At 34.8% G+C, this 16006-nt stretch overlaps 2 protein-coding genes across 2 annotated transcripts; both read right to left on the reverse strand.

Annotated features, from left to right (window-relative positions):
* Positions 1–2148: 2148 nt before the first annotated feature.
* On the reverse strand, positions 2149–3060 carry LOC141392015 (phenoloxidase-activating factor 2-like). Its single transcript, XM_073964901.1, has one exon. It carries the CDS (start codon positions 3058–3060, stop codon positions 2149–2151), a length of 912 nt encoding a protein of 303 aa, XP_073821002.1.
* An 11694-nt stretch (positions 3061–14754) lies between these two features.
* Positions 14755–15741, reverse strand: LOC141392017 (phenoloxidase-activating factor 2-like). Its single transcript, XM_073964917.1, has one exon. It carries the CDS (start codon positions 15739–15741, stop codon positions 14854–14856), a length of 888 nt encoding a protein of 295 aa, XP_073821018.1. The 3' UTR covers positions 14755–14853.
* Between the last annotated feature and the right edge of the window lie 265 nt (positions 15742–16006).

The following is a 16006-nucleotide window of genomic DNA, read 5'->3' on the forward strand; positions in this document are numbered from 1 at the left end:
GATTTTATTGTACAACTTATTTATTCAAAGGGAAATATGAAAGTGACAAAATAATATTGGTTGAAAAATATAATTAACAGGAAATGAAAATTTTGAAATAACAGTAAATTCAAATATGTCGACAGGGAAATTGTACAAAGTGGTATTAAAATTACAATAGTGATGAGAATAAAATCTATAAGTTTATCAATATAATAAAAGTGTATGTTAACAAACAGAAAATTAAGAAATTGATAAAATGGGAAGAGGGAATGATATTTAGCTACTAAAAATATTAAGATAATAAATCAGATTGATATATGTATTTGTAATGATAATACTATCATTACTCGCTCGATAACTCTCGAACGGATCAACCCATCCGGTCCAAAGTTTGACTTTCGTAATATTTTGTCCAAACTCAATTTAAGTTCGAAGATGGGTTATATCGGTCCACTCCTTACGGTAACTCCCCCACAAAAGTTCAAATATGTTCGGAAAATTTGTGCACATGATAACTGTTCAAGGGAGTAACCGATTTGGCCCATACATTGCATATAGTAAAATTTCCAGCAGACTTTGATGAGGTTCTAATATGGTATCAATCGGTCTCCTCCTTCGAGTACCTGCCACACAAAATTTCGGAATAGTTCAGTTTAGGACCTGCCATCGAATCGTTTTGATTTTTGTTGTAACAACTTGTATTCACTGACATGGACTTGTCCCCGAAAAAGAATACACCGCCAAGGAAAAGAATACACAGTCAAAATTGCGATTTTTAACAAAAATGTGCCGTTTATTGACCATTAATCGGTCAACAAAATTTGAAGGAAAATTCTCTTATTTGAAGACAACATTTTGATGTATTCAATAAACTCGCAAAAATAAAAATTACAACTGAACACCAAATTTCTGTAATTTTGGGTGGATAATGTTGCTAAAACCTTAAAAACCCGAAAATTGGGCTGTACCGTTCCACAGGGGTTATATCAAAACGTGAACCAATACCAAAAATTATATGTAAAAATATTTCGCAAGACCTGGCGATGACTAAATACCAAATATCAGCCACATTGGTTGTTTAATGTGGCTAAAACCTTGAAAATACCGAAAATCGGGTCATACCATTATATTGGAGCTATATCAAAACGTGGACCTATGTAAATAATTTTTATCGGAAAAGGGTTTTGTAAAGTGAAAACCCCACATCTCAAAATTCAACCAATTTGGTTTAGCTAAAATATTCAAAATACCGAAACATTAAGAAGTACCGTTGCATGGGCGCTATCCCAAAACTTGGACCGACCTTCCCAATTTTTTGCTCTCGACATTGTCAGTGAACTATAAGTATTTATACCAAAATTCATCTGACAACGCCTCCTTCTCCTTTTATATTTGGCCACCGTTTATTTGAGGTTATGTGCCATTATCTCGGGAACTATGGACTTGGAACATCTTGTTACAAAAAATTGCATAACGATTTGTGTGGGAGGTACCTGAAGAAGTGGACCGATATAATCCATAATCGAATCTGATGTATGCCTAGAGGTAGTATTACCATATGCAAAGTTTGGTTCAATTCGGTTGAACCGAATCGATTGATCCGTTCGAGAGATATTGTGCGCACCAGCCAGCCAGACAGACGGACATTGCTAGATCTACTCAAAATTGTCTGAAACGGATGTCGTACAAACATACTTGGGGTCTAAAACCATTATTTCGATGAGACACATTTTTGGTCGTATCAAAGTGTAAATACCCTCTTTAGCCTAAAGGCTGAGGGTAAAAAATTCACTAAAATTGAATGCACGATATCTCTTGAACGGGGCAACCAATTTGGTCCAAACTTTGTATCTCCTAATATTTTGTCCAAATCTAGTTTAACCATATCGGTCCACTCCTTAGGGTACCTCCCCCACAAAAGTTCAACAGCAGTGTCTAAATGCAGTTTAGGGTCCGTTCGAAGATCCTTCGAACTTCCCAGGTGTAAGCACCTTCCATTTAAAGTTGCTGCAAGAGCACCGTGTCCGTAGATTAAAATTTAAATTCACATAAGTTGAGGGTATTTCTCTGTCAGCAAAGCCAATTGATACTTGTTTACTTGTTTATTTCTAAATAGCAAAAATGTTATTGACAATATACATACATAAAATTATATAAAAGTATTTCTTATTCATGTAAATAGGTTGAAATTTCCAAACCATTTTCCTTCATCTGTGAATCAATCCATTCCCGTAGATAAGCAACATTGGTATAACCACCAGGAATACCGGAAAAACAAGTGCGACCAAATGATGTTATACCAATTTGATGATATATTTCTTCATCCTCCTTAATGCGACTAACGAGAGGTCCACCACCATCTCCGAGACATGTGTCTATACCATTAAGACCATTAAGTCCGACAGCACACATAGCGGTCCTATGCAACTGAGTATTCAACTCTCTTTCACAAATCTCCATATTTAAGGTGGTCAAAGTGACTCGTTTCATTCGTTCACTTGTATGAATATATTCACCAAATAATAATTTTCTTCCCCAACCGGTGGCATATGAAATTGTACCATTTGGCGTTTCATAGTTTGCTGGAGGCAAGCAAATTGTATTGATATGATCTGCCACTATGAATGGTTCATTAACTATCACCAAAGCTATGTCATACGAGTATTGTCTTGGATCCTCTGCGGGATGAGTTATTGTCTTCTCAATTGATCTCTCTTGATAAGGATAGCGTTCATTGTTGTCTTCACGATCCCAAATACCGGCACGTAATTTTATTAATTCTTTATGAGGTTGCCGGAGAAAACATTGAGCTGCGCTTAGCACAACTTTGGGATGTATAAGTGAACCGACACAAAACACTTCATTGTCTTTGGAAATATCTATGGTCCAGGGAAATTCTCCAAAATTACTTTCACCAATCAAAGGAGCAGTGGGGGTAGATATTAAACCTTCCTTATTACGTTGACCACATTTAAAGATTTTCGTTTCATTAACTTGAGTAGGGTTACAGCTTACAGCCAGCCATAGAAAGCATATTAAAAATAAAAGCCGATTTTTGTGTGTTTTAAATTCCGCCATATTCTTTAAGAGATAGTAACGTACACTTCCACAAATTCCGTACTAATGAAACATTTTGTGTCTTTGTTGAATGTTTTTATTTGTCAAAACTTTTGTTTTTATTTTCATTCCAAGAAGAGAATTAATTGATAAGTTACGAAAATTTATTCATGTTCTGATCAAAATCATTTTATGAGTTTAAAAACTAACCGAACTCAAAACAATATTTTCAAGCTTGTGTTACGTTTTACACCGGAAGAAGATATTCATAACCAGAAATGTTTTTTAAAAGCAATTTCTAACGAATAGACTTCTCTCATATGAAGCTAAATGATGTGCGCCCCCCTTTTTATCGCCGAGTCCTAACGGTGTGACGAGCTTAGGTGACGGGTTTTAGCCGCAACTGTAACATTTGATTAAGATTTGTATGTGTTGACCAATGTATTCAACTTTTTGGATGTTTGTTGTTGGGCTTTTTATGGTCAGTTGATAATTTTATGAAAATAAAAACAAGTTTTATTCTATTTTTTAAACGACGTTTCGTTGGCTTTTTTCCAACTTTTTCAAGGGTGGTACCTATTTTATTTGGAGAAATCTAGTCACAAGTGATTGAGAAAATAATAAAGTTTACATTTTTTAAATGTTTTTTTTTTATACGATATTGCACAAATTTAATTTACATTATTTAGATCATATTATCTTTTTGTTTACTTAAATATTAAAAAACGGGACTTCGCGCAAATAAATTAATAGGTCTGTACGATAACATCGCAAGCAAAAAGTACTTGCAAGTACTCAGTAAGTTCTCAGTAGCTTCTCTCCACTTATTTACTCTCTCGAAGCTAAAAATTTGCAGAATGTTATCGAACAACAATTTGCAAAAACTTGCAAGAAGTTAGCTGATTTGACAAACAAGAAGTTTGGCGGATATGATTTGATTTAACAATCGAAGATTGTTTACGAAAATTGTTTGATTATCCATTGCTACAAAAATAATTCTCTTTCCATATCATAAATTAACGGCTGGCCGTCCACATAGTGTTCCTCCTACTCCATGGTTGCGCCGCTTTTTGCTGGTATTTGATAACTTAGAAATAAAACAATTATCACAAACTACAAAATAAGTTATTTTACAAAATACAGTTAGGCAAGAAATGTATTGCAAAAACCAAAATTGTAGAAAATTTCATATTATTTGTTCGTTTATGGCAACAAATTATGTAACCATCGAAATACCTTTGGAAAGTATATCGAAAAAATTGACACCAGTGTAGTATTTTGAAACGACCTACGACAGAGCACTATTTCGTCTCTAAATGGTATTGATATGATTTAATTTTTACTAAGTGGATAGATATTATCCTCTGATGTCATAATAAATCCAAAAAATTGCGCCAAATCCAATAAAACCCATCAAATATGGAAATTAAACCGCTACTGGAGAAGCTGGAATACCGAATATTTGCGTACTATATTCTTTACCATGCAAAATAGTATGCGAAATTGGATTCACGGTTATAATAATGATTAGGAAGACATCCCCACTGACATCATTAAGAAATTTTTATAAGCATTAGTCTGGAAGTCAGAAAAGTCGATCCCAAAAGCTCAACCAAAGTCAACTACTACCATTCCAAAGACCAGATAATGACATGTTAATATTATTTGTGTAAATTGCCGATGTAATATAACAACACAAAACTCTTAAATACATCGGGCCAACATCCTGATATCAACCCTCATAATATTTTTGGGTCCAATTTAACAAAAAACTCCAAAAACATCCTCCAACGAAGGATCAAGATTTACTAAAAATTGGGGAACCAGTATCCTTAGAGTGGAACATACCGAGCCTTAATTTTTGGTGTAACTAAGCTCATTAATGCTCCAATCAATGTCCAAAGTGGATAGACAACTCATTGGGGAACACACCTTTGGTAATTCTCGAAGAAACTATCGATTTGGTAATTTTTGCAATACTTTTATTGTCACCCCCAAATAGTAGTTAATTCTTATTTTTGACCGTATTTGTTATAAATCGCGAATAACCTTTGCATATTTTGACGGAATATTGTTGTAAGGACCTATAGCAAGAAATTTGCACAAAAAACCGTATATACATCATTTGTTGCCCTAAACGAACAATTAATATGAAATTTTCTACAATTTTGGTTTTTGCAATACATTTCTTGCCTAACTGTATGTCGTTTTCCAAAATTTATTTAGTAATTTCTTCTCTTTTTTATCTTGTAATTATTTTAATAACCAAATGTTTGTTTATGTTTTTGCCTAGAATGGCAAAGTCCGCCACAAAACATTCGAATTCAAATCAGCTAATCAAACTTGCAAATTCTTACAAGGAAAATTTTTGCTTGCAAAAACTTGTAAGTTCTCAGTAACAGAAGTCTCCAAAACTCTCTCACAAATTCGCTCTCTTTTACTTTACAAGTTTTTTATCGAACAGCATTTTGTGTTTATCGATCTGTCACTTCGTTCCTGTATTCTTAAGCTTTCTAATGTGTATCGTCGATTCTCTTTTTTCTCCTTGTCCAATAATTTGACATTTGCTAAATCAGCCGTGTACCCTTTTTCTTTGATATGTTGCGAGAGTGCGGTTTGTTCTGTTCCCTTTGTAATATCACATTGGTGCTCATTCAGTCTGATGCTTAGCTTTCGCTTTGTTGTGCCCACATACACTTTACCGCACTCTTCGTCTGCATTACCCATGCATGTAATTTCATACACTACGTAGTTTTGTTGTAATTTGTCTTCTTTATGTTTATTTCGTTTAAATAGTGGTTGGAGTGTTTCATTTGATTTGTAGGCAAGTATTGTCGTTGTGTCATTTATGATGCCCTTAATGTACTTTGGTGCAGTAAGTTTGGGTATTAGCGATACACTGATAAAAATGTTGTCTTTTGGATTATTGTTTTTAGTCGTATTATTTTTTGATGGGTTAATTATTTGTGATATTATTGTTCGTTGGTAGCTGTTTTTCTTTACAATGTTAATGAACTTTGTTTGATTTTTGTTTTTAAATTCTTCGTCGCTCAGGAGCATAATTTTATGTAAAAGGCTTTTGGCAGTATTCACTTTCATGTTTGTTGGTTGATTTGAGTGATAATTGATTATTCTTCCAGAAGATGTTTCCTTTGTATGCCAGTCCGTGATTAGTGTTTTCCCTTTCCGTATTATTTTCATATCCAAATAAGCTAGTTTTTTATCTTCCTCCTTCTCAATCGTAAACATTATCTTTTGGTGATATTTGTTTAAGATTCACAGAATTATTTCTTCGTCGTTTTTGTTGATAATTGCGAATATTTCGTCCACGTATTTTGTCAACAGTTTTATTTTTACTCCTTTCTCCTTTAGTTCCATAATGACGTCGTCTAATAAGGTGTCAAGTACGATATCCGCTATCGTAGGTGACAGAGGATTACCCATTGGCATACAATAAGTTTGTAGGTAAAATTTGCCATTACATTTAAAATAGTTATACGGCGTTTATATTATAGTTTTTTGCAGGGTTAACCTTCTTTATGAGGATTTGTTTGAAGTATATACAATGGAAATGACATTTGAAACCCAGACCCACTGGGTTAACCTTGTTATATATAAACGGCCTATTATTGTCATTTAGAATAAATCGAAGTATTTTTAGAAATAATTGCTTTGGAATCTTTGTATTTTCTTTGACGATGTTCCACTTATCCATAATATTTTTGAAAGCTAGATACGTTGGATTATTGGTATATAGTGACACCACGTCAAATGATACTATGATTTCGTCCTTATCCAGTACTATGTTGCTAATTTTCTCTTTGAGTTCGAATGAATTCTTTATTTTGTATGTTGGCGATATGAGTGTTTTTAAGATTTCCCCTATATATTGAGCTAGTTTGGTAGCATGGCACGTTAACTGAAAATGATATCGGCCGTAATGGTGTATTCTCCTTGTGTATCTTGGGGAGACCATATAATTCTGGTGCACTTGCATCTGTAGATGTCATCTGTGTTTTTTCCCATTTATTAATTATTTCCTTTTTTTGAAGGTCTGCTAATATGTTGTTGTTTGTCTTCTGAAGTTTATCTGTTGGGTCTTCCCCGATCGATTGATATGTGTTTTTATCCTCTAACAACTGATTTAGTTTTTCGTTGTAATCTTTTTTGTACATTATTAAGGTTTTGTTTTCCTTGTCTGCCGATGTTATTATGATTTTGTCGCCCAATGCTTTTTATGATGTTTTTCGTGTCCTCCAAGATAGCTGTGATGAATTTTTCTTTTCCATTGTTGTGTATACATCTCTTGTAACTAGATATTCGATTGGCTATCTTGGCTCTAATAATTTCTTTATATGTGTCATTTTTAAACGTTTGGACACATTGTTCTATGTCTGCTATCAATGGTACATCAGAGAAGTTTTTGGATGTTAACGGAAGAACAAATTTCTTTCCCATCGACAGAATCCACTTTTGTTCTTTATTGAACTCAAATTCGGTAAAATTGATAAACCAATCCTCGTGAAACACGAGGTTGCATCTTTGAAAATTTGTATTTTTTAATCTATTAATTTTGGATAAGTGTGTCTTTTTTGTACCGGATCTTATGTTATAATATCTTTTCCATTGCTCGTCTTTGAATCCTTTTAGTTATATTTCGTCCAGTGAATTGAATGTGATATGTGATGTGGAAACACCGCATATCTTCTGCACATTTGCTGAAAATTAGATCTTTCTATTTGCTTTGCTAAGCTTTCTATTGTTCAGCTCTGCTGTACTGCTGTACTGCTCAAGTGATTGTGTTGTTTCGTTGTTGTATTTATATTTGATGTGTTGAAAGAAGTTCCTCATTTTGGTGTAGTTACTAGAATTTGATGATGTTATCCCCTGTTGTTCTACTTGTTTTCGGCTGGCCCTCCGATGTTATTTAAGATTTGTATATGCTGACCAATGTATTCAACTTTTTGGATGTTTGTTGTTGGGCTTTTTATGGTCAGTTGATAATTTTATGAAAATAAAAAACAAGTTTTATAGCTCATTTAGACTAGCCATAAATCCTCAACTGGATTTAATAAACCCAGTACAAATCTTTTGGCATTTAGATATACGTTTTGGAGGATTTAAATGGCAGTCAGCTGATTTTTATTCATAGCACAATTACCAAGGTAGATGCATCAGCCCATATGAACGAATTTAAAATTTCAAGAGAAGTTGATGCAAATTGAATACGTTTCAAAAAACTGTAATGGCGCTTGCTTTGCCTTTTTTATGCTTATTTCCACCCGCCGAATTCAAATTGAATTTTGTAACCGTTTCCTTTACAAGCGACCTCTGTGTTTGGATTTTGTTTGTATTGCCAGGAAAATATCTATCGGTTAGTTGACATTTACCATCATTTGTTTTTTTACGATTTTACCAGTTTCTGGAAGACAAACGTTAGCTTGAAGCTTTACTGAGACTTCTTCTAAACGTTTATAAAATTTCTCGACCATTTGGTTAACATAAAGTCGAGTGTTCAACATCAACAGTGCTCCAAAAACATGCTAGAAAGTTTCTGTTTAAAATAAAGTAGTGAATTTGCTTTTCTGAGCGATAATTCTGTTGATTTATTCATTATTAACCTAATTTTCTCGGGGTTTTTATTTATTATTCTAAAGTGAGTAAAAATTACCGCGGAATATATTTACCCTGTCCGGAAAAAAATATATATCATTTCCTTTAGTTTATTTCGAGTGAAATTTGACTTGGATTTCGCCAGATAATACACTCTCTGCCTTCACCAAATAATTTTATCTTATATTCATTGCCAGACTCCAAAAGGTAATTAATAAATTCGTCTTAATTTATTCAACTCTCCTTTAATTACGGCCCATCTGTCGTTTGTTAGGTTGCATTGCTCACGACCGACGTAAAGAAACCATACAACAAACAATTGAGGTAGAAAAGAGCTTTCGATGTTTCGAACATTGCTGTCCAACAAATGGTGATCTTGCAAACGAATTAGTTCTCACCGACCGCCTTCTTAAACACGTCACGCGTACCAGCAGTTCTGTATGTTCATCCATGAAATTCCATACCGAAGAATAAGGGTGTTAATTAAGAAGGTAGAAAACAATTGCAATCATCTATAAAACCTGCCAAGTGTTTCTGTCTCCAACTCCAAAAAATACGTCGAGAGTCGTGAGTGGTAAAAAAACCCGGTGAATTCTCTAGTGCAGTGAAGTTTTGGAACAAATACCATAGTAAAATAACATATTGGCTAAAATATCTAAGATTAATTCCATTATTAGTCTATCAATAACCATTTTTTTATTTGCATAAATTTATATTCAGTTGCTGTGTTCGCCAAAATTTTTCCCCCTCATTCGAGTGTTATTTTTTTTCTTCATTTAAATTTGTTCTAGAAATTGCTCTTTTTGTTGCAATCCAGCTTCAGAAGAAAAAAATTAAAAGAAGGGAAAGAGGGCAAACAAGGAAAATCAAGGAATAAGACACAATCTTTTTTAGTCCCGTTGCATTTTTTTTTTTGGAGGGAATATCACCTAATATACAAACATTTCTACATATAGCACTTTATTGCATTTAATGATCATCAAATGTTTGCATAATTTGTGATGTTCTTGCCAGAATGTTAATAACATTTGCAATATCCAAGGTTAACATTATTAGTGAATATGTGTTATTGAATGTTGATAACATACTCATATATTAAGCAGCAACATTCCTCCTATCATCAAAATATTTCTCAGTGAGTGAAGGCAAATAACCTGTCTCTGAGATCGTCATTACAACAGAGAACATAACATTATTATTGCGTGTACTCTTTGTGTTTATTCAGCAGCACTCATCAATAATTATTGCCAACTCTGCGAAAGTACTTTCAACGAGGGAGAACCAAAACAAAAACAAAGTAAGTCGATGACCTATTTTTATTTTTACCATTTCTTTTGTTCTGTTATTTTCTCTTTTGTTTTGATCGAAAAGAGTGACCATAATGAGTGTAATATGTAATACGAGATATTTGAGTGTAATATGATTGAATTATGTGTATGAAATATTCATTTGATTAGAGACACTAATTAACAAAATAACATCAACCATATCATTATCAGCAAATTATCAATGTGAACGTTATGAACAAAAAAATAAATTAAAAAGTTAATCATATATCTTTCAAAGTTCTTGTATCCTTGTCTTGATGGTCACACTTTTGCTATTTGGTTTTTTTTATTACATTGAATAACCCTTCAGCTACCTACATTAAAAAAAATATAATTTGAATATTTTTTATGTCATTTAATATTTTCCCCTGATTTTCTTTGTAAAGAAGCATATTTTCTGTTTTCTTTCTTCCGTTGAATTCTCTATTTAAAGAAAAACAACGCTCGAATCTTTAAATATAAGTATCTAAAATTTTGAATTAACTCTGCTGTTAAATATAGTGATCAATGATTTCACCACAACTTTCACGGAAAATTATCGTTGGTCAATAGGTTATCAAACTTTAGTTTTTATGAATTATTTTTCTGCAATCTTCCATTTACTTTAGAATTCTAAACCTTGCGTATGCATACTATTAAATTCGAATGATTTCGTTTATTATATTAAGAACCAACTTTTATATGTCACCGTCAAAATATCTTGATGTTTACTTCTGAGTTAATTTGTAATAAAGAGAAAATGATTTCTGAATAGAATTTAAAGAGATCTGTTTGATTACTCAGTCATGTAGGTGAAAAGGTTTGTTATGGTCAATTTTGGGGCTGCAACACAATGATACTTTATGAGAGGGAGTTGTAGCCATGGTTGGGTGGGTGCTGTTGCAACATAACATCTAGTTGCTCAGCAACATTTGGTTTCTTTTATTTGCTTCTGTGTACTTAACAGCGGTTGTAGTTCTGTAACTTTGCGTCTGAGTTCTTTCCTTTCCGTCTCTGTTACTTATTTCGCTAACAGAGCCCTTATAGCATACTACGATTTCCGTTTCCTCTTCTCACTTTTTAGCTTCTGTAACATTTTAGACATGAAATAAAAAAGTAAATGCACGCAAAAGAAATTATATTCGCTGCTAGCAAAGTGGTATGAAAGCTTGTGAAGTTAACGAACCCCCCCTCCGACGAGCAGTAGGCTGGATAAAAGCGTGCATCACTTTTCAAGATATTTCCAATGACATCAGCCACACATATGAAGGTTATATGCTACAAAACATACGTCAAATTACAAATTTATTGTTTAATACTGAAAATGTTAGCACATTATGCTACTAATGCTAACTAAAGAGCAAATAAAGAATTATTTTATCACATTTTGCCCATCTAAAATAAATAAACGAATTATTTTATCGTTTAGACATCGTAAGTAGTAGTCTTGGTTGATTAAAATCAACTTTGTATATCAAAGCAAATATGTTTTTTTTCGCCTTGTTTACAAATTTTGACATTTTAAATTATTTTTGTTGTAGCAATTCCCCGATGCATCTACCTTGGTTCTTGTGCCAGCTTGAAACTTTTTGTATTTTCCAGCACCTTGTTGCAAAAAACAGAGTTGTATACGAGGATTTATGCCGGATTTAAAACAAATCCACTCAATACGTGGATTTATTTATGTGTGGGAAATCTGATAGATTTCGGCCGGATTTAGCAAATAAAACCTGATAATGCGATAAATCCGGCTAATGATGTCATATCTAAATGGCATATTATTCCATTTTTATACCCTCAGCATTTATGCTAACGAGGGTATATACACTTTCATACGGGCAAAATGTGCCTCATCGAAATAATGGTTTTAGACCCCAAGAATGTTTGGACGAAATGTGTTTCAGGCAATTTGGAGTCGATTGAGCAATGTCCGTCCGCCTGTCTGGCTGGCTGGAGCGCACGATAACTCTCGAACGGATCAACCGATTCGCTCCAAGATTTGGCTTTCGTAATATTTTGTTCAAACTTAGTTTAAGTTCGAAGATGGGTTATATCGGTCCACTCCTTCCGGTTCCTCCCCCACAAAAGTTTGAAAATGTTCGGAAAATTTAAGCGCCCGATTACTCTTGAAGGGTGTGAACGATTTAGTCCGTACTTTGCACATCATGAAATTTCTACTAGACTTAGATGACGTTCCAATATGGACTCAATCGGTTCACTCCTTAGGGTACCTCCCACACAAAATTTCGGAGAAGTTCAGTTAAGGACCTGTTCTCGAATCTCGAATCGTTTCTTTTTTTGTTGTAGCAACTTGTATTCACTTCCCCCTATACCACGGTACAAGTGTCATCAGGGGCAGGTCCATACTTCCTGAGAAAATAGTTTAAAAGTTACAAAAAAAACCCTGCGACGCCGTGTGTAGTTGTTGAAGCTCAAGATAAATCTCGAAAGGATCTGCCTATTCGGTCCATAATTTGCCCTTCGTAATATTTTGTGAAAATATAGTTTAAGTTCAAAGAAAAGCCATATCGGTCCACTCCTTCAGGTACCTCCTCCACAAAAGTTCAAAAATGTTCGGAAAAATTGTGTGCACTATAACTCTTGAAGGGAGTGGCCGATTTGGTCCATACTTTACACATCTATAGATCATGTCCGAATATGGACGGTATTTGTCCACTCCTTCGGGTACCTCCCACACAAAATTTTAGTTAAATTCACTTTAAGACCCGCTCTCGAATCACTTTGATGTTTGTTGAAGCAACTAGCATTCGCTGCCTCAATTACGACGGTAAAAGTTTTTTTTAGGGGTAAGTCCATACTTCTTGAGAAAACAGTCCGAAAGGTATAAAAAAAACCCCTATGACAACATAGGTAGTGGCTGGAAAACACGATAACTTTCGAACTGTCCAACCGATCCAAAATTTGGCCTTCGTCATATTTTGTCCAAACTTAGTTTCAGTTCGAAAATAGGCAATACCGGTCCACAACTTCCGGTACTTTCCCCCAATATGTAAAAAATGTCACTAATATTGTATGCACGATGTCTCTGGAAAAGGGTAACCAATTTGGTCCAAACTTTGGATGTCCTAATATTTTGTACAAATTTAGTTTAACCATATCGGTCCTCTCCTTAGGGTACCTCAACCACAAAAGTTCAACATCTGTGTCTAAGCACAGTTTAGGTTCTGTTCGAAGATCCTTAGGAAATGTATACCGATGCTGTTCGTTGTGGTCCTGTTTACAGCGATATTATGTTTTCCGTGGACAAGTACATTCTTCCTGGCATACTGTTCCAAAAGTTATACGATGACCCACTTAAATAACTAGTGGTCGCGATATCTATCGAAAAGATATGACTCCCAAAGTAAAATCCACTTTCTTAATGGACAATGTCCTCCTCCGCAACACTTTTGAACTTTGATCCTAATCCACATTTTTGCGGCTAGTTCAAATGTCCAAAAAGTGTGCCAAAATTCTGAAAAGACCCTACATACATTCGATCCGTCCGTAGACTAAAGTTTCAATTCACATAGGCTTAAACGGGGTACACACGATCAGTTTTAATTCGGAAATATTGAAAAAATTCAAACTGTCCAGCAACCTCAAAATATTTTGTGGTTGCCTGATGACTGACAAAAAAGAACGGCCACACTGTCATGCAACCGATTATTTGAGCAAAACTGACAGTCAAAACTGATCGTGTGTACCCCGCTTTAGGGTATACATATCTCTGTCAACAAAGCCGACTGATACTTGTTTACTTGTTAATTCCTAACGGGTGTCCCTACTAGAACGCAATTTTTAAATTTGGCGCCATTCTAAGCATTGGTGTCCAAAATAAGTGAGAGAGAATTTTTGGGAGAGCAATGTCCCTTTGTTAAACAACGGCTGACATGGCTCTCATTTGGATTTGTTATTCTCTGTTGTTACGACAACGTGCAGGCGTGTACATCAACGATTCTAAGTGTCATTGTTTGACATTTGAAGAATTATTATTGTTTATTTTTACTTACCTCGTACCTTCTACTAGGTACGAGGTAAGTAAAAATGGAGCTCCACACGAATGAACAATGCATTATCATTGGTATTGGAGAGACAATATGAAAATGCTGATTTTGCCGATAAAATCATCTTCAGTGACGAGGCCCATTTCCATCTTGATGGCTTCGTCAATAGGCAGAATTGTCGCATTTAGGGTGAGGAAAATCCTCGAGTGATTCACGAGAAGCAAATGCATCCCCAACGTGTCACTGTGTGGTGTGGTTTTTGGGCTAGAGGAATCATTGGACCTTTTTTTTAGGAAAACGAGGCAGGTCAAGCGCAAACAGTCAATGGTGTTCGGTATCGTGAAATAGTAATCAGTTGTTTCTTGTCTAGAATTGAAGAAATAAATGTGGAGGGCAGGTGGTTTCAACAAGACGCCGCCACATGTCATACAGCCAGAGAAACAATTCAGTTGCTGCATCAGTCATTTCCCGGTCGTGTTCTTTCGCGTTTTGGAGACCAGAATTGGCCTCCTAGATCGTGCGCTTTAACACCTTTAGATTTTTTCTTCGGTTTTTTACGCGAATAAGCCGACGACGACTCAAGCCTTAAAAGAGGAAATTGGACGCTGCATTAATGAAATACCGCAGCATTTATGCAAAACGGTCATTGAAAATTTCATTAAAAGATCGCGTGTGTGCCAGCAAAGCCGCGGCGACCATCTGCACGATATCTTCTTCCATACATAACCTCATTCTGTCTACTTTACGATAAAATAAAGTTTCACGATTTTTTTAAATATCTGTGCTTTATTTAAAATTTAAAAATTGCGTTCTAATTGGGACGCCTTTTACATACCAAACAATTTATCGACAATTGATGTCAAATAAGTAAAATATAAAAATATTTCTTATTCATGTAAATAGGTTGAAATTTCCAAACCATTTTCCTTCATCTGTGAATCAATCCATTCCCGTAGATGAGCCACATTGGTATAACCACCAGGAATACCAGCAAAACAAGCAGCACCAAATGAGGCTATACCAATTTGATGATATATTTCTTCATCCTCCTTAATGCGACTAACGAGCGGTGCACCAGAATCTCCGGCACATGTGTCATTACCATTATGTCCGACAGCACACATAACGGTCCTATGCAACTGAGTATTCATCTCTCTTTCACAAATCTCCATATTTAAAGTGGTCAACGTGACTCGTTTCATTCGTTGACTTGCAGCGCCAAAGAATGATTTTCTTCCCCAACCGGTGACATATGAAATTGTATCATTTGGCGTTTCATAGTTTGCTGGAGGCAAGCAAATTGTATTGATGTGATCTGCCACTATGAATGGTTCATTAACTATCACCAAAGCTATGTCATATTGTCTTGGAGCCAGTGCGGGATGAATTATTGCCTTTTCAATTGATCTCTCTTGATAAGGGTAGCGTTCATTGTTGTCTTCACGATCCCAAATCCCGGCACGTAATTTTATTAATTCTTTATCAGCTAGCCGGAGAAAACATTGAGCTGCGCTTAGCACAACTTTGGGATGTATAAGTGAACCCACACAAAACACTCGACGGTCTTTGGTAATATCTATGGTCCAGGGAAATTCTCCAAAATTACTTTCGCCAATCAAAGGAGCAGTGGGGGTAAATGTTAAACCTTCCTTATTACGTTGACCACATTTAAAGATTTTCGTTTCATTAGCTTGAGTACTGTTACAGCTTACAGCCACCCATTGAAAGCATATTAAAAATAAAAGCCGATTTTTGGGTGTTTTAAATTCCGCCATATTCCTTTAGAGATAGTAACGTACACTTCCACAAATTCCTTACTAATGAATCATTTTTTGTCTTTGTTGAATGTTTTTATTTGTCAAAACTTTTGTTTTTATTTTCATTCCAAGAAGAGAATTAAGTGATAAGATGCGAAAATTTATTCATGTTCTGATTAAAATCATTTTATGAGTTTAAAAACTCACCGAACTCAAAACAATATTTTTAAGCTTGTGTTACATTTTACACTGGGAGAAGATATTCATAACCAAGAATGTTTAT

The sequence above is a fragment of the Musca autumnalis genome, unplaced genomic scaffold (assembly GCF_047663935.1).
Source record: "Musca autumnalis isolate F117 unplaced genomic scaffold, ASM4766393v1 scaffold_1, whole genome shotgun sequence".
Taxonomy (NCBI): Eukaryota; Metazoa; Arthropoda; class Insecta; order Diptera; family Muscidae; genus Musca; species Musca autumnalis.